The sequence below is a fragment of the Grampus griseus genome (genome assembly GCF_964374135.1).
Source record: "Grampus griseus genome assembly, chromosome: 10".
Lineage (NCBI taxonomy): Eukaryota > Metazoa > Chordata > Mammalia > Artiodactyla > Delphinidae > Grampus > Grampus griseus.
Genome location: NC_139004.1, coordinates 102,104,059 through 102,122,624, shown reverse-complemented (window position 1 = coordinate 102,122,624; position 18,566 = coordinate 102,104,059). Strand labels below are relative to the sequence as shown.

At 50.9% G+C, this 18,566-nt stretch overlaps 1 protein-coding gene across 1 annotated transcript in view; it reads right to left on the bottom strand.

The window, feature by feature from the left end:
- Positions 1 to 18,566, bottom strand: part of ACAD9 (acyl-CoA dehydrogenase family member 9) — a 59,491-nt gene that overhangs the window by 1,012 nt on the left and 39,913 nt on the right. Inside the window, 11 exon segments of the mRNA XM_082663544.1 lie at positions 410 to 538; positions 1,043 to 1,120; positions 1,313 to 1,439; positions 2,006 to 2,085; positions 3,794 to 3,922; positions 4,505 to 4,624; positions 4,877 to 4,947; positions 6,377 to 6,452; positions 18,132 to 18,164; positions 18,166 to 18,186; positions 18,188 to 18,235. Coding sequence (XP_082519670.1) covers positions 410 to 538; positions 1,043 to 1,120; positions 1,313 to 1,439; positions 2,006 to 2,085; positions 3,794 to 3,922; positions 4,505 to 4,624; positions 4,877 to 4,947; positions 6,377 to 6,452; positions 18,132 to 18,164; positions 18,166 to 18,186; positions 18,188 to 18,235 — 912 coding nt within the window.

Genomic DNA, 18,566 nt, shown 5'->3' with positions numbered 1-18,566 from the left:
ACTCAATCCCCGCAGGCACGGTGCACGTCAAGACTGCGGGCGTGCACACAGCAGGTGCTCAGACCGCACCCACCCTGCTGGCACATGGGGTGAGGGCGCTGGGTTTCGGATTCGACACTCACTCCCCCTCCCCGCTCCCAGGCAGGAAGGTGAAGGGCAGTGGCCCTGTGTCCTGAACAGCACAGACCCGCCCATGGGAGCTGAGAGCACCAGCTATGGCCACGGACACAACTTGGCAACCCCACCCATTTCTGGGTCAGCTGGCGTGGACCCCGTGCTCACCCTGACCCCGGGGACACAGCCCTGGACGCGCCCAGCCCCTCCCTTCCCCACTACCCAGCCTCATTAAAGTGCAGCAGGAGGACCCCTGCAGGGAGGCTGCCTGTGCAGGTGGGAGGGGCGGGCCCACCTCATGGTCGTGGTTCTGGAGCCCCACGCGGATAGAGCGGCTGGCCCGCGACAGCACGGCCGTCATCCCGTACAGGTTGATGAGGATGTTGGCCACTCGCTTCAAGACCAACTGCTCCTCCACGATGGTCTGGGAACAGAGGGCAGGGTGGAGACTGGCCACCCGGACACGACTCCAACACACTCTTCCAGGCCCACCTTTGCTCATCTCTGAGCCTCTCTCTACACCCTGGGGGAGCAGGGCTAACACTGCCTTCCCTTCGGGTTTTCCCTTAGCTCTGTCCAGATCTGGGCAGGAGTCAAGACAAGATCATGTCCCAGAAGCCGGGCTGAGACCACCGGCCAGTGCTTATTACCACCTTTGGATGCAAGAAACACAGATCAGGTCCTAAGAGTAAGGTCCAGGTGGGGCTGCCCCTCCCGGCTCCAGGGAGCCTCTGGTCACCTAGAAGGTGCCCACCCAGCAGGGGCTCCCCCCACGCTCCCCAGCTAGCTGAGTGGTCCCCAGGGCAGGCAGCCACAGCCAGCCCTGCTTCCCCAGCCCTCCAAGGTGACCAAGATTTCTAGGCCTGGTCCCCACGCTTGGCAAAATGTCATCTCACAGATGCTGGCCCGCTTCGCTGCCCCCAGGTACCTTGCCAAAGCGAAGCAGCAGGGTCTCCACCGTGCGGCTGAAGTAGTGCACGTTCTGCTCGAGCTTGTGGGCACTGTCCTGGGGGGCCGGGGGGAGGATTCCGCTCAGCACCGCCCTCCCGTGGTGCCCAGGCCCTGCTGCCAGGCTTGGCTGTTCTCCACCGTGACAGGGTGGAGAAGGCACCTGGTGACCCTCGGACTGCCTGGTCCTCCCCGGTGCCCCCGCCACGCCCCCTCTGGGAAGGGGATACCCCTGGCTGGACCCACTCACCTCCATGCTGGGGTGCACGGCTCCGAGCTTCCCTGTCAGCCCAAGGTCCACAGTTCGGCCCAGGGAGTCCCGAACCCTCCGGCTGACAGTCTCCATGATGGTGGTCACATTGCCCTGTTTAAGCTGCCTGCAGAGAACCCAGGCTCTGTAAGCAGAGGCCCTGCAGCCGGCTCCTGCTGCCCAGCAACACGGCCCCGCCTCCATGCCAGCAGCTCTAGGGAACCTGGGCAAAAGCTCCCTGACTATGCAAAGCCAGAGGGGCCAACCCAGGACCTGGACAGTTCGTCAGGGAGCAGCCGTCTCCTGTACAGCCCGAGGGGACACCCGGGTCACACCTGCTTCCAGGTTATTCTCTCCCCGAGAGCCTGAGAAGTCCTCTGGGCCAGCCATGCCTGGGCGCCGGCAGGGACTACTCACTGTCCTGGCCCCAGGGTGGGGGCAGGAGAGGAAACCAGTCCTGTGTTGGCCTTGGAGCTGGCGCCTCTCCTTGCCCCGGTTCTAGACGGGAGCTGCAGGGGAGGAGGGCAGGGCCCTGGCGGCTTCCCTCCCTCCAGCCAGCCTGTGAGCCAACTGACCCCTGCCAGGCTGCACGCCTGGTCTACGGATGAGGCAGCACCCTTCTCTGGCTGCCCCGGGACAGGCCTCTGCTGGGCAGGGTGGACCCGAGGGGCAGACGGTGGACGCGGTACCTACTTGACCCTTGCAGTCAGGATGCGGCCGGCATGCTGCAAGCCTGTCAGGGCGATGTACATCCGGAGAATCTCGTTGGTTCCCTGTGGCCAACATTATCCAGGTCAAAGGCTGCCCACGTCAGGGCAGCCCTAGCAGTGCCGCGTGTGTGACTGGCTAGGCCCTGCTGCATCCCGCTCACTCTTCAGAAGCAGCTGGGAGCAGGGCTGTGACCGGGGGCCAGGGCAACACGTGGGCTACTGCTTCCACGGGACAAGTTGGGGCTGACCAGATGGCGGCGGCCTCCCTCTGGGACCTACCCCATCCCATGACCAACTGTGCATGAGTCATTCCTTTTTCCAAGCTTCCGATTTGACTTCTTTTAAGCAGAGAAACAGCCCCCTTAAAAGAAGTGAAGGGTACTAGTACCCAGAACACAAGTCCTTAGTGGACCCACTACTAGCTCAGTCCAGGCCTGGCTCCTCGGGAAGCAGCTGGCTGCACCACAGTGCCAGGTGCCAACACCCCGGGCGCTACCTCTTCCCTGCTGCCACCCCTGGGCGCCCCCCCAACCGTGAGCCACGTGACCTCGGGGACGCAGACCAGGGGGCTCGTGCCTGTCGTGCACAGTGGTGCTGAGAGTCAGAGAGGCGGGGCTGGACTGGGGCACACCGCCAGGCCGCGCCACGGACGGAGACTCCGTGGGAGCAGAAGTGGCAGCAGGGAGAACTCCAGGCTGACCCAGGCCCGTCCCGGGTGGTCTTGGCTTCACGCTGAGGGCCCTGCACCCCTCAGAGCCCCTGAACCCGTGCTGACCACCCCACCAGCCACAGAGGACCACACTCACCCAGGCCAAGGGGAGGGGCCTTGGGAGAGGCAGGCCTGGGGCAGCAGGGTCGTGAGGTGGGACCTGTCCCTGGGGCCTCGGGCTGGCCGGGCCCTGTCCACTAAGGGAGAGGACACAGGGAGAGGACACAGGGGACACTAGCAGCCAATGCGGTCTTTCCCCTGGAAGGGGAGCCCCCCAGGCGCCCAGCCTCGCACTAGTCCCAGGGTCTGCCTCTGCACAGCTGTGTCCAGCCTGAAATCCTGGCCGGCCTCCCTCCACAGCTGCTGGCCGCACCGCTGCCACCTACGCCCTGGGCAGGCTTGGGGCATTACCAGGGTCGCGAACGCAAGCAAGCCATTCTCTGCTCCAAACTTTGTTACTGCTTCCCGGCCCTCACAGTACGATCCAAATAGGCTTCCATGGCTGGCAGTATCTCTGGCCTTCCTGCCCAGTCCCTCTGCCCTGCCCACCCTGCCCCACCAATACCCCAGCCCTGCCGAGCAGGACCGGCCGCTGCTCCGTTTACCTGGTGCCAGCAGGTACGGTCCCGTCAGGACCTGGCACACTCCACTCCCCTGCCCTCTCTGCCCCCAAGGCCAAGTGCGCTCCTTCCTGAGACCCCAGCCCCTCACCACGCTGGTGTTCTGGAGTCGTCCTCTCTCAGCCAGGCTGCACGACCAGACCAGTAGCGCCCCAAAGGCGACTCTGGGGTCCCAATGCCCTTTCCTCCCTGCTCCCAGCCTGTGAACTCCCAACATCAGAGGCGCCGGGGAACGCCCTTGGGGTGACCCTGCCAGCTGCCTCATCACCTGGAATGGGCACTGGAGGCTGCACCCCGGCCTCCCAGGCGGACACCTGCGGGCGGTCGAGCGAGAGGACGCGCCAGCCGGCCTGGGCTCTGCGGCCTGGCGCCAGGACCACGAGGCTCTGGGGTCCACAGCAGAGCGGAGCGGGGCCGAGAGCCTGGCGGGCGGCACACTCACCTCGAAGATGAGCAGGATGCGGCTGTCGCGCAGGATGCGCTCGTACGGGTAGTCCCTCATGTAGCCTGAGCCCCCAAGGACCTGGAGCGCCTCGCTCACACACTGCCAGGCGGCCTCGGAGCTGAACACCTGCCGTGGACCCGGGGCGAGGTCAGCATGGGGCCGTCAGCCCCAAAGCCCCTTCAGGAGGAGGACCCTCTGCCTCGGGGCCAGGTGGCTGCGGACGGGGTGGGAGCTCCACGCGGAGGACTGGGCTTTGGGATGAGACGACCCAGGTAGGAGCCCTGACTGTCACGTCTCACTGGTGGCCAAAAACTGACCCCCCTCCCCAAAACAAGACAGAAGCACAGGGAACTCTGTGCTGTTTGCCTCCACCAGCTATTTCATGAAAGGAAGTTTTGATACCAAAATGCAGGAAGACCACAGACTCAGGACAGCACAGTCCTTCCCAAGGAAGCCCAGCTGCTTTGTTAGGAAGACAGGAAGTTACAATACACAGTGTGTATCCTCTTCTTTTGCTGTCATCACCAGCAGCTTGCTGGGAGACACTGGCCTCTCGTAAGCTGGACGCTGTCCTCTGCTGCTGCTCCTACGCTACTCTGCTCTCCCCGGCTGCATCCCAGGGGTGCCTGGCACGGTGGGTACCTCGTAAATACCTAAGCAGCGACAAACTAAGGAGGAAGACGGCAGGCACGCTGTGCGTGGGGTTACCTTCACCATGGCGGCCTCGATGGAGCAGTCAGGGAAGCCCGGCTGGTCCAGCATCCCCGCAGTGAGGTAGGCCATACTTTCCATCACGTAAGCCTTCTGAGCCATCAGGGCAAACTTCTCCTGGAGCGTTCAGAAAAATACACAATCAAGAAAGAATCTGCCTGTACTGAGACCCAAACCTGCCGAGCAGCAGAGAAGGCAATTCAGACCAGGCCCAGTGCCCAAGAGCACCAAGGCCCGGCACTCGTAAAAGGGGCCACGTGCTCATCTTCTCCCCGAATCACCGCCTAGGAGTCGGCAGTACAGAGCCCCAAGCACACTTTCAATGCCCACGAGGTAGAGTCAGCCCGTGCGGTGCTTGACCCTCCATACCTGAATCAAGCCAAACTCGCTGAGGTTCCTGTTGAACTGTTTCCTCGTGCAGGCGTACTCAGCGGTCATCTCTGAAGAGGAGCAGAGTTATCAAAGAACAATTTTCCGGCTGTCTTAAAACGATTTCCTCAGTCTATCGTCACCACCCTTCAAACACTCAGGCAGGATCTACGAGGAGCGGGTCTGCTGAGACCGACACCCTGAAAATGAGAGTCCTGCCTTCCAACATCTCCAGGTTCAGGAGTGACTGTCCCCTCTGAGTGGCACCCAGGGTGGAGGCAGAGCAGGATCAGGAGCCAGTCAGACACGTCTGGACCCAACTCTCGCTCTTAGCAGCCGAGCCTGGGCCACGTGGTCTCCCTGCCCTCATCAACACTATTGACCTCAGAGAGACAGCAAAGGCCACGGGACGCCCTGCACAGAGAAGCAGGCTCACACCCGGCACATGTGTCCATCTGGCAGCAGGAGGGTGGCCTGTGGCTTCCACGCCAGCCCTGCAGGCGCGCACGTGCCCACAGCGGACCCCCTCCCTGCAGCCAGCACTCTCCCAACACTCCCCACGGACATTCACGCGTAACCCACTCTCACAGTGGGCTCGCACGGTAGACACCCAGGGTAGACAGGCTCCCACATTCCCCCATTTCTGGGCCTTGTGATCTCAGGGGCTCTACATTCTCTGGGGACAGACTGACCACGAGAGTGACGCCCTTGCATTGAGTTTTCCAGACAAGGAAGCACAGTCCAGATGGGCTTAGGGCCTTGGGGGAAGCTTAGCAGAGGGAGACAAGCCCTGAGCTCGCAGTCTGATCGGGGAGTGTGGTTTCGGGCAAATCACTCCCCTGCTCTGAGCGTCCGTCCCTTTGTCTATAAACAAACTCTGCCCTGAACTCTGAGCAGCTTCCTGAGCACCCAGTGGGGAGCTGGCCCCGGGTACGCCCGCACCACAGCCAGGGCCCTGCGTGTCCCTGTGGTCCCTCGCACAAAGCAAAGATGGCAGTGACGTTCCGTGCCCCCCAAAACCCCTATCAGGCTGTTTTAACTTCACTGGCAAAGGGAAGTCTAGGGTTCAGTGCCCATAAAAGAGGAAAGGGACAATCCAAAGGCTGAGGGACCAGGGTCCCCAAGCTGACCCCGCGGCTCACCCACTGTGCAGAGTCATCCACAGACAACCAGTGCTCAGGCTTTTCGGTGTCCAGCCCACATTCAGGTGTTCACTCAGCAGGCAGAGCAGCCACCCCTCTCTACCTCCACCAGAAGGTCCCCCGCCTCCCCCATCCTGTGCGTGTTGAAACCTCAACACTAGCCCTTCAGGGGCAGCCTCAGTGCACCCTTCAGTCTAACTTGAAGCCCTGATCCTAGACTTGGACAGGACTGGCTGTCAGCGGCCTGGCTCAGCGCTGGCCCGCCCGCCCAGGGACGTGGCAGAGCCCCTGGGCCGGAGCAGGCAGGGGCACCAGGGGCAAGTCTGCCGCAAAGGGCTGCTGTCCCTGACTTACGTACCGATTAGTTTCTTGAGCATCCCAGCCACGGCACTGCCCATGCTGAACCGCCCGCTGTTGAGGATGTTCATGGCCACCTGCAGAGAGAGGAGGGCTCAGCGCGGGTCCAGCTGGGAAAGCTGAGGGCCCCAGAGGGCTGAAGGGGACAGACCGCAACAGTGCTCATCTGCTCTTACCAAAAGCTTTCCTGAAGACAACAGGCAGCATCCAGATGGAGTTAACCATCCTGCCAACCCTCCCCGGGCCGGGAGAGAACAGTTCCAACGCCTCAGAACCAGGCAATCTGTCACTGAGATGCTCTCACAAACATCCCTGAAGGCACCCCCCCCCCAAAAAAAGAAATGGGACACCCTTATTCTAAAGGAAGTGGCCACTTCCCTCAGCCTCAGGGGAAGAGTGCAGAAACTAAGACGGGCTGGGTACCCACTGCCAACTCCTCACTTTCCCAGCAACGCTTCAGCGTCAGGGTCCTCCTTTCACAGATGAAGAGCCAGAGGTTCCAAGTGGTGAGCCAGTCACAGACAGAGCACGCAGCTGCCTGACATGCACGCCCGTGCACCCTGCACTGAGCCAGTCCCTTTCACAGACGTGACGCGCTCCTCCCCCCGCAGTGCCTACAGTAATGACCCTAGCTAAGGAGTTTTGTCAGCCTCACGCCCCTCTTCCAACCCCAACTTTCTCCCTAAAGCCGACGGCAAGCACACACACTGCTTCCCAAGTACCAGACTACCCGGGTTTGGGGAGGCACCCCCTTACAGACCTAGGGACCTAGAGACCATAGCCACCCTGGCAGCAGGGGAGGAGGGGCATCCCAGGCACACGGTAGACGTGTGGCCACCAGCACAGGCTCCTAGAGGACGCTGTCACCTGCCCACCTCTGCTCAAGCCTGTGAGGCCCAAGGAGGAGGCGTCAAGGCAGGGCTGGGGCCTGGGGGCAGCAGGCAGCCTGGGGCTCAGCTTCACACGTGGCACTGCTTGTACTGACTGCTCGCCTGCGTGACTGGGATTAACCAAACGTGCCTCTGAATTTGAATTTATGACTACTTGCTAAATAACCTGAATGGAGACTCTCAAAACAGATCCTGTGGGGCTGGGGAGACTGGAAACACCTGCTCCAGCCACTGGGCAGGCAGCACTGGTCCTGACAGGCGAGTCCGAGGCGGGTGGGCAACTCGGTGGGCACGGCCAGAAGCTGGGGCTCGGCGAGGTCACAGTGCAGTGTGACCTGTTGTGCCTCCGCTCGGGCCTGTGACCTGTAATGTCAGACTCCCTGTGTCTCAGGACATGGAGGGGGGACGAGGAGGGGGACACCGGTCCTGCTTGACCTGCCAGGACTGCAAGCAGGAACTGAACCCCCACCCTTGGTCCCTTCTCCCAGACTGGTTCTTAAAGGCCGCCTCACAGCTGCATGAACAAACTTACGTCACAGCCCCTTCGTGGTTGATTCTCAGCTTCACTTACCACAAGAACAAGAGGAGGAGAGGACTGGACACCAGGCCCCAGTCCCCAGGAGGATGGAAGGCCTGGCCAGCTCAGCCTTACCTGAAAGGGCTCGTGAGCCTAGGCGTTCCCTCCCACCCAGGCCTGATCCTGCTGCGTGGTCACCTTCCTACCGCAGAGCAGTCCCCTCCCACAACTACACTCCAGGTACGAGACACGGCCGTCCCCGCAGCCCCCGTCGCTGACTGCCTCTGTGCCCCGATGAACCTCCTACTTGACCGCACGCGGCATCGGCACTCCCCGGGCCTGTGGTCATCCTACCCGCCATCGCTGGGATCACCCTAGCATGTCGCGCTTTTCAGTGCTGAGGCTGACTGGCAGGCAATCCCACTCATCACAAGATAGGGCTTTAGAAATCTGTTTTTCTTTTGCATACTAAAACCATCACTTCTCACCTAACACAATGGAAAAAAATTTTTTAATGCAGAGTTGGAAAGGACTGGGGAAAGACCTTACACACAGTCCAACCGTCCAGCAGGCAACATGGCAACATGGACCAAGAACTTAAAAATGACCACATCCTCTGACCCAGAAACTTGACTGGTATTTAAACTCAGGAGGTGATGAGAGAAGTGTGCAAGTTATGTATAAGGATACATGCCATGCAGTGCAGTCCCGAGTGGGGAAGAAGGGAAACTGCGCTAAATGCTCGATCCTGGAGACCCAGGGACAGTGAATGTGGCATCACCACATGAGGAAGTGCTGTGTGGTTCTGAACCTCAGCACATCAAATTCCCCAGCATGAAAAGACTGTGAGGGCTTGCTGATAAGTGAGGAATACCAGCTGCCACCTCTCACACACACACACACACGCACGCGCAGAAATATTTCAGTGATGTAAAAAGATCTAGAAAGACAAGCACCAAAAGTGTGAACAGTGGAGACAGCAGAAGCAAGAAGAACTGCAATCCTGCAGCCTGTGGAACAAAAACCACATTCACAGAAAGACAGACAAGATGAAAAGGCACAGGGCTATGTACCAGATGAAGGAACAAGGTAAAACCCCAGAAAAACAACTAAATGAAGTGGAGATAGGCAACCTTCCAGAAAAAGACTGCAGAATAATGATAGTGAAGATGATTCAGTACCTCGGAAAGAGAATGGAGGCAAAGATCGAGAAGATATAAGAAACGTTTAACAAAGATCTAGAAGAAATAAAGAACAAACAGAGATGAACAATACAATAACTGAAATGAAATATACACTAGAAGGAATCAATAGCAGAATAACTGAGGCAGAAGAACGGATAAGCGACCTGGAAGACAGAATGGTGGAATTGACTGCTGCGGAACAGAATTAAAAAAAAAAGGATGAAAAGAAACGAAGACAGCCTAAGAGACCTCTGGGGCAACATTAAACGCAACAACATTCACATTCTAGGGGTCCCAGAAGAAGAAGAGAGGGAGAAAGGACCCGAGAAAATATCTGAAGACATTATAGTCGAAAACTTCCCTAACATGGGAAAGGAAATAGGCACCCAAGTCCAGGAAGCTCAGAGAGTCGCATACAAGATAAGCCCAAGGAGAAACATGCCGAGACACATAGTAATCAAATTGGCAAAAATTAAAGACAAAGAAAGATTATTGAAAGCAGCAAGGGAAAAATGACAAATAACATACAAGGGAACTCCCATAAGGTTAACAGCTGACTTCTCAGCAGAAACTGTACAAGCCAGAAGGGAGTGGGCATGACATATTTAAAGTGATGAAAGGGAAGAACCTACAACAAGATTACTCTACCCAGCAAGGATCTCATTCAGATTCGAGGGAGAAATCAAAAGCTTTACAGACAAGCAAAGCTCAGAGAATTCAGCACCACCAAACCAGCTCTACAACAAATGCTAAAGGAACTTCTCTAAGTGGGAAACACAAGAGAAGAAAAGGACCTACAAAAACAAACCCAGGGCTTCCCTGGTGCCGCAGTGGTTAAGAATCCGCCTGCCAATGTGGGGGACACGGGTTCGTGCCCCGGTCCAGGAGGATCACATGCCGCGGAGCAGTTAGGCCCGTGAGCCACAATTACTGAGCCTGTGCATCTGAAGCCTGCGCTCCACAATGGGAGAGGCCGCGACAGTGAGAGGCCCACGCACCGTGATAAAAAAAAAACCCAAAAAACCATAACAATTAAGAAAATGGTAATGGGAACATATATATCAATAATTACCTTAAACGTGAATGGATTAAATGCTCCAACCAAAAGACACAGGCTCGCTGAATGGATACAAAAACAAGACCCATATATATGCTGTCTACAAGAGACCCACTTCAGACCTAGGGACACATACAGACTGAAAGTGAGGGGATGGAAAAGGATATTCCATGCAAATGGAAATCAAAAGAAAGCTGGAGTAGCAATACTTGTCTCAGATAAAATAGACTTTAGAATAAAGAACGTTAGAAGAGAAAAGGAAGGACACTATATAATGATCAAGGGATCAATCCAAGAAGAAGATATAACAGTTGTAAATATATACGCACCCAACATAGGAGCACTTCAATACATAAGGCAACTGCTAACAACTATAAAAGAGGAAATTGACAGTAACACAATAGTGGGGGACTTTAACACCTCACTTACACCAGTGGACAGATCATCCAGACAGAAAATACGGAAACACAAGCTTTAAGTGACACAACAGACCAGAGAGATTTAATTGATATTTATAGGACATTCCATTCAAAAACGGCAGATTACACTTTCTTCTCAAGTGCACACAGAACATTCTCCAGGATAGATCACATCTTGGGTCACAAATCAAGCCTCAGTAAATTTAAGAAAATTGAAATCATATCAAGCATGTTCTCTGACCACAACGCTATGACATTAGAAATAAATTACACGGAGAAAAACGTAAAACACACAAACACGTGGAGGCTAAACAATATGTTACCAAATAACCAAGAGATCACTGAAGAAATCAAAGAGGAAATCAAAAATACCTAGAGGGCTTCCCTGGTGTCACAGTGGTTGAGAGTCTGCCTGCCGACGCAGGGGGACACGGGTTCGTGCCCTGGTCCGGGAAGATCCCACATGCCGCGGAGCGGTTGGGCCCGTGAGCCATGGCCGCTGAGCCTGCGTGGCCGGAGCCTGTGCTCCGCAGCGGGAGAGGCCACAACAGTGAGAGGCCTGCGTACCACAAAAAAAAAAAAAAAAAAAATACCTAGAGACAAATGACAATGAAAACACGACAATCCAAAACCTATGGGATGCAGCAAAAGCAGTTCTAAGAAGGAAGTTTATAGCAATAAAATCCTACCTCAAGAAACAACAAACATCTCAAATAAACAATCTAACCTTACACCTAAAGGAACTAGACAAAGAAGAACAAACAAAACCCAAAGTTAGTAGAAGGAAAGAAATCATCAAGATCAGAGCAGAAATAAATGAAATAGAAACAAAGAAAACAATTGGAAAGATTAATAAAAGTAACAGCTGGTTCTTTGAGAAGATAAACAAAACTGATAAACCTTTAGCCACACTCATCAAGAAAAAGAGGGAGAGGACTCAAATCAATAAAATGAGAAATGAAAAAGGAGAAGTTACAACAGACACTGCAGAAATACAAAGCAACCTAAGAGCCTACTACAAGCAACTCCATGCCAATAAAATGGACAACCTGGAAGAAATGGACAAATTCTTAGAAAGGTATAACCTTCCAAGACTGAACCAGGAAGAAATAGAAAATATGAACAGACCAATCACAAGTAATGAAATTGAAACTGTGATTAAAAATCTTCCAACAAACAAAAATCCAGAACCAGATGGCATCAGAGGTGAATTCTATCAAACATTTAGACAAGAGCTAACACCCAACCTTCTGAAACTCTTCAGAAATTTTCAGGGGAAGGAACACTGCCGAACTCATTCTATGAGGCCACCCTGATACCAAAACCAGACAAAGATACTACAAAAAAAGAAAAGAACAGTTCAGTATCACTGATGAATACAGATGCAAAAATCCTCAACAAAATACTAGCAAACAGAATCCAACAACACATTAAAAGGATCATACAACATGATCAAGTGGGATTTATCCCAGGCATGGAAGGATTCTTCAATATAGGCAAATCAATCAATGTGATACACCATATTAACAAACTGAAAAAGAAAAACCATACGATCATATCTCAATAGATGCAGAAAAAGCTTTTGACAAAATCCGACACCCATTTCTGATAAAAACTCTCCAGAAAGTGGGCATAGAGGGAACCTACATCAACATAATAAAGGCCATATACAATAAACCCACAGCAAACATCATTCTCCATGGTGAAAAACTGAAAGCATTTCCTCTAAGATCAGGAACAAGACAAGGATGTCCACTCTCACCACTATTATTCAACATAGCTTTGGAAGTCCTAGCCATGGCAATCAGACAAGAAAAAGAAATAAAAGGAATACAAATTGGAAAAGAAGAAGTAAAACTGTCACTGTTTGCAGATGACATGATACTATACATACAGAATCCTAAAGATGCCACCAGAAAACTACTAGAGCTAATCAATGAATTTGGTAAAGTTGCACGATACAAAATTAATGCACAGAAATCTCTTGCATTCCTATACACTAATGATGAAAAATCTAAAAGAGAAATTGAGGAACACTCCCATTTACCATTGCAACAAAAAGAATAAAATACCTAGGAATAAACCTACCTACAGAGAGAAAAGACCTGTATGCAGAAAACTATAAGACACTGATGAAAGAAATTAAAGATGATACAAACAGAGAGATATACAGTGTTCTTGGATTGGAAGAATCAATATTGTGAAAATGACTATACTACTCAAAGCAATCTACAGATTCAATGCAATCCCTATCAAATTACCAATGGCATTTTTTACAGAACTAGAACAAAAAAAACTCTTAAAATTTGTATGGAGACACAAAAGACCCTGAATAGCTGAAGCAGTCTTGAGGGAAAAAAATGGAGCTGGAAGAATCAGACTCCCTGACTTCAGACTATACTACAAAGCAACAGTAATCAAGACAGTATGGTACTGGCACAAAAACAGAAATATAGATCAATGGAACAGGATAGAAAACCCAGAGATAAACCCACACACCTATCGTCAACTAATCTATGACAAAGGAGGCAAGGATATACAATGGAGAAAAGACCGTCTCTTCAACAAGTGGTGCTGGGAAAACTAGACAGCTACATATAAAAGAATGAAATTAGAACACTCCCTAATACCATACACAAAAATAAACTCAAAATGGATTAGAGACCTAAATGTAAGACCAGACACTATAAAACTCTTAGAGGAAAACACAGGAAGAACACTCTGACATAAATCACAGCAATATCTTTTTTGATCAACCTCCTAGAGTAATGGAAATAAAAACAAAAACAAATGGGACCTAATGAAAATTCAAAGCTTTTGCAAAGCAAAGCAAACTACAAACAAGACGAAAAGACAACCCTCAGAATGGGAGAAAATATTTGCAAACGAATCAACGGACAAAGGATTAATCTCCAAAATATATAAACAGCTCATTCAGCTCAATATTAAAAAAACAACCCAATCCAAAAGTGGGCAGAAGACCTAAATAGACATTTCTCTGAAGGAGAGATACAGATGGCCAAGAAACATATGAAAAGCTGCTCAACATCACTAATTATTAGAGAAATGCAAATCAAAACTACAATGAGGTATCACCTCACACTAGTTAGAATGGGCATCTTCAGAAAATCTACAAACAACAAATGCTGGAGAGAGTGTGGAGAAAAGGGAACCCTCTTGCACTGTTGGTGGGAATGTAAATTGATATAGCCACTATGGAGAACAGTATGGAGGTTCCTTAAAAAACTAAATATAGAATTATCATATGACCCAGCAATCCCACTACTGGGCATATACCCAGAGAAAACCATAATTCAAAACGACACATGCACCCCAATATTCATTGCAGCACTATTTACAATAGCCAGGACATGGAAGCAACCTAAATGCCCGTCGACAGACGAATGGATAAAGAAGATGTGGTACATATATACAATGGAATATTACTCAGCCATAAAAAGGAATGAAACCGGGTCATTTGTAGAGATGTGGACGGATCTAGAGACTGTCATACAGAATGAAGTAAGTCAGAAAGAGAAAAGAAATATCGTGTATTAACGCATATATATGGAACCTAGAAAAATGGTACAGATGAACTGGTTTGCAGGACAGTAACTGAGACACAGATGTAGAGAACAAACGTAAAGACACCAGGGAAAGCGCCAGGGGGTGGGAGGTGGTGGTGTGATGAACTGGGAGATTGGGATTGACATATATACTAATATATACTACTAAAAAGGGTAACTAATAAGAACCTGGTGTATAAAAAAAATAAAATTCAAAAACATAAAATAATAATAAAATAGGTAAACAAAAAAGTGTGAACAGTGGATGGCAACTCCCCAGGGACGGGCTTCAGGGGACTCACGTGTTCCCTCATCTGTGTGTGACATCTGCACACAGACGCCCATTGTGTGCCCTCCACCTCCCCTACCCTCTGCTCCACACTTCCCAGGCAGCAGTGGCTGGAGCCCTGGCTGACGGTCCTTGGGTGATTCTTGTAATGCTCAGGAGGCCAGGGAGGTCCTGCTTTGATCCCTGTTCACAGCCAAGGTGGGGCAGCTTCCCACTGTGAAGACACTTACCCAGGCCACCCAGTAAATTAGGGCAGAGCAGCAATATAAAGACAAATAGCCCAATTTAAAGACGGGCAGAGATTTGGAAAAATGTTTCTTCAAAGGAGATAAACAGCCCATGGAAACAACCTTAATGTCCACTGACAGATGAATGGATAAAGAAGATGTGGTACATATATACAATGGAATATTACTCAGCTATAAAAAAGAATGAAATAATGCCATTTGCAGCAACATGGGTGCAACTAGAGATTATCATAAAGTAAGTCAGAAAGACGTATTATCTGAAGTAAGTCAGAAAGAGAAAGACAAATACCATCTGATATCACTTATATGTGTAATGTAAAATATGGCACAAATGAACGTATCTACAAAACGGAAACAGACTCACAGACATAGAGAACAGACTTGTGGTTGCCAAGGGGGAGAGGGGAGATGGAGAAAAGGATTGGGAGTGTGGGACTAGCAAATGTAAACGATTATATACAGAATGGATAAATAACAAGGTCTTACTGTATAGCACAGGGAACTATATTCAGTATCCTGTGACAAACCATAATGAAAAAGAGTATTAAAAAAAAAGAATGTCTGTATGTGTATAACAGTTACTTTGCTGTACAGCAGACAATGGCACAACACTGTAAATTAACTATACTTCAATAAAATATTGGGTTGGCCAAAAACTGACTTCAGTTTTTAAGTAATAATAAAAGACACATTTTTCATTTTCATCAAGAGCTTTATTGAACAACATATTCACAGTTTTGTTCCACTACCTCCACCATTTTTCAGGCAACTTCATAATTCCATCTTCGCAAAACTTTTTATCTTTTTGAGCAAAGAATTGTTCCAGGTACCTTTTACAGTATTCCAGGGAATTGAAATTTTTCCCATTAAGAGAATTTTGTAAAGACCAAAATAAATGGAAATCTGAAGGCTGGTGAATACGGCGGATGAATCAGAACCTCCCAGCCCAGCTGGAGCAGTTTTTGCCCGGTCATCAAAGAAACATGTGGGCTTCCATTATTCTGATGGAAGATCATGCATTTTCTGTTGATTAATTCCGGATGCTTTTCTTCAAGTGCTGCTTTCAGTTGGTCTCACTGGGAGCAGTACTTGTTGGATTTAATCATTTGGTTTTCCAGAAGGAGCTCATAATAGAGGACTCCCTTCCAATCCCACCATATACACAACATCACCTTCTTTGGATGAAGACCAGCCTTTGGTGTGGTTGGTGGTGGTCCATTTTGCTTGCCCCACAATCTCTTCCATTCCACATTATTGTACAGTATCCACTTTTCATTGCCGGTCACAATTTGTTTTGAAAATGGAATGTTTCATTACATTCCAGTAGAGAATCCATGTGGAAATATGGCCAAGAAGGTTTTTTTCACTTAACTTATATGGACCCCAAACATCAAAGTGATTAAGATAACCAAGCTGGTGCCAATGATTTTCAACATTTGATCTGGATATTTTGAGTATGTCGGCTATCTCTCTCATGGTATAACGTTGATTGTTCTCAATTAATGTCTCGATTGATATCTATCAACTTCAACTGGTCTGCCCGACCGTGGAGCATCGTCCAGCAAGAAATCTCCAGCACAAACTTCACAAAACACTTTTGACACGTTTGATCGGTCACAGCACCTTCTCCATACACTGCACAAATATTTTTTTGCGTTTCAGTTGCGTTTTCACCTTTCCTGAAATAATGAAGCATAATATGCCCAAAATGTTGCTTTTTTTTCTTCCACCTTCAATATTAAAATGGCTACACAAAAATTCACCAATTTTGGTAAGTTTTTTTTAAAAAAATGCATGCTGATATGACAGCTGTCAAAATACGATCTAGCAAAATTGTTACGAATGAAATTAAAGACAACTAAATGCTACTAGAGCCATCTTATGGAAAACATCGAACGAACTTTTTGGCCAACCCAATAAAATAAAATAAACAAAGGGGATAAATAGCCAATAAGCACATAAAAAGATGCTCAACACGACTAATCATCAGGGAAATGCAAATCAAACCACAACGAGATACACTTCACGCCCACGAGGATGGCTGTAATTTTAAAAATGGACGATCACACATATTGGCAAGGATGTGGAGCAACTGGAACCCTAAGGCACTGCTGCTGCGAATGTGAGACAGTGCAGCTGTTGTGGAAGAGTTTGGCGGTTCCCCAAAAAGCTAAACATAGTCCACCATTTGACCCTCCATTTCTTCCAGGTGTGCGCCCAACAGAATGGAAAACAACATTCACACAAAAACGTGCACATGACTGTTCACAGCAGCATTATCCAAATGGCCAAAAATTGAAACAACCCAAATGTCCATCAGCTGATGACAGATGGACAAAACATGGTCCATGCACATGATGGAACGTTACTCAGCTATAAGAAGGAGTGACAGCTGCTAGACTTGGATAAACCTTGAAAAACATTATGCAGCGTGAAAAGAAGCCATACAGGAAGGACCACACATGGATTCCATCTAAATGAAACATTCAAAATAGGCAGATGGGGCTTCCCTGGTGGTGCAGTGGTTGAGAGTCTGCCTGCCCATGCAGGGGACACGAGTTCGTGCCCCGGTCTGGGAAGATCCCACATGCCGCAGAGTGGCTGGGCCCGTGAGCCACGTCTGCTGAGCCTGCGCGTCCGGAGCCTGTGCTTCGCAACGGGAGAGCCCACAACAGTGAGAGGCCCGTGTACCGCAAAAAAAGAAAAAAAAAAAAAAATCCGCCTGTCAGTGCAGGGGACACAGGTTCAAGCCCTGGTCCGGGAAGATCCCACATGCTGTGGAGCAACGAAGCCTATGCACCACAATTACTGAACCTGTGCTCTAGAGCCCACGAGCCACAACTACTGAACCCACGTGCCACAACTACTGAAACCCGCACGCCTAGAGCCTGTGCTCCACAACGAGAAGCCACCGCAATGAGAAGCCCTCGCACCACAACGAAGAGTAGCCCCCGCTCACCGCAACTAGAGAAAGCCCGCACACAGCAACAAAGACGCAATGCAGCCAAAAACAAAAATAAAATACATTTATAAACAAACAAACAAAACAGGCAGATCCACAGAAGCAGAAAGTGAAACAGCGACGGCCGAGCTCTGGGAGAGGGAAATGAGAAAGTATGGGGTGTCTTGCTGGGGTGATGGCAATGTTCTAGAATTAGACCATGGAGATGGTTGCACAAGCACAGTGAATATACTAAAAAACCAACAAAGCATTCATTTGAAAATGGTAAATTTTGTCATGTGAATTACCTGTTATTAAATATATTCTTACTCTAAGAAAAAAAAAATCAGGGTAAGCACTGAGGACCCAGGGCTGTGCGTCCTGAGCTTTGCAGGGCCACTGGGCTGCTCTCTCCACTGGCTGGGGGAGGGACTCTACCCCTACGTGAGGGAGGGTGAGACTGAGCGCTGCTGCACCCCTGCCTCCCAAGGCTGACTTCTCTCCGCTCTGCTGACCTCCATGCAGAGAGCCATGCATGGCCGCCCGGCCAGCCCAGCCCAGTGCACTGCCAGCAGGGAGGTGACGGGAAGCTGGGCCAACGCACACGAGACTGCAACAAAGGTCAGCACACGCAGGGCAACGCACCTTAAAGCCGCCTCCAACTTCTCCGAGGACGTTTTTCCACGGGCACCCTGGTGTTTCTCAAAGTGGACCTCGCAGGCTGGAACACATGACATCCAGGACCTCAGCTGAGGGGGGACGAAGCGCTCTACCCCCGACCCCCACTCGAGGGACGCGGTTCATTCACTCACTCGCTCATTCATTCAGACCCTCCACAGTCCGAGCTAAGGGACCCAAGAGGCTGAGCCTCGTGAGGGACCACAGGGCAGCTCCAGGTGGGCCGAGGGCCACTTACAGGATACCAGCCTCGAGTGAGCTGAGTGCCGACTCGGCTTAGGTGGGGAGGAGGGAGAAGGGAGGAAGGAGGAGTCCCAGGCTGGAAAGATGGGGGTCTGCTGTACTGCAAACACTGACCCAGGACCCCCAGCACCACCTCCCTCCAAGGTTGCGTCGCCACCA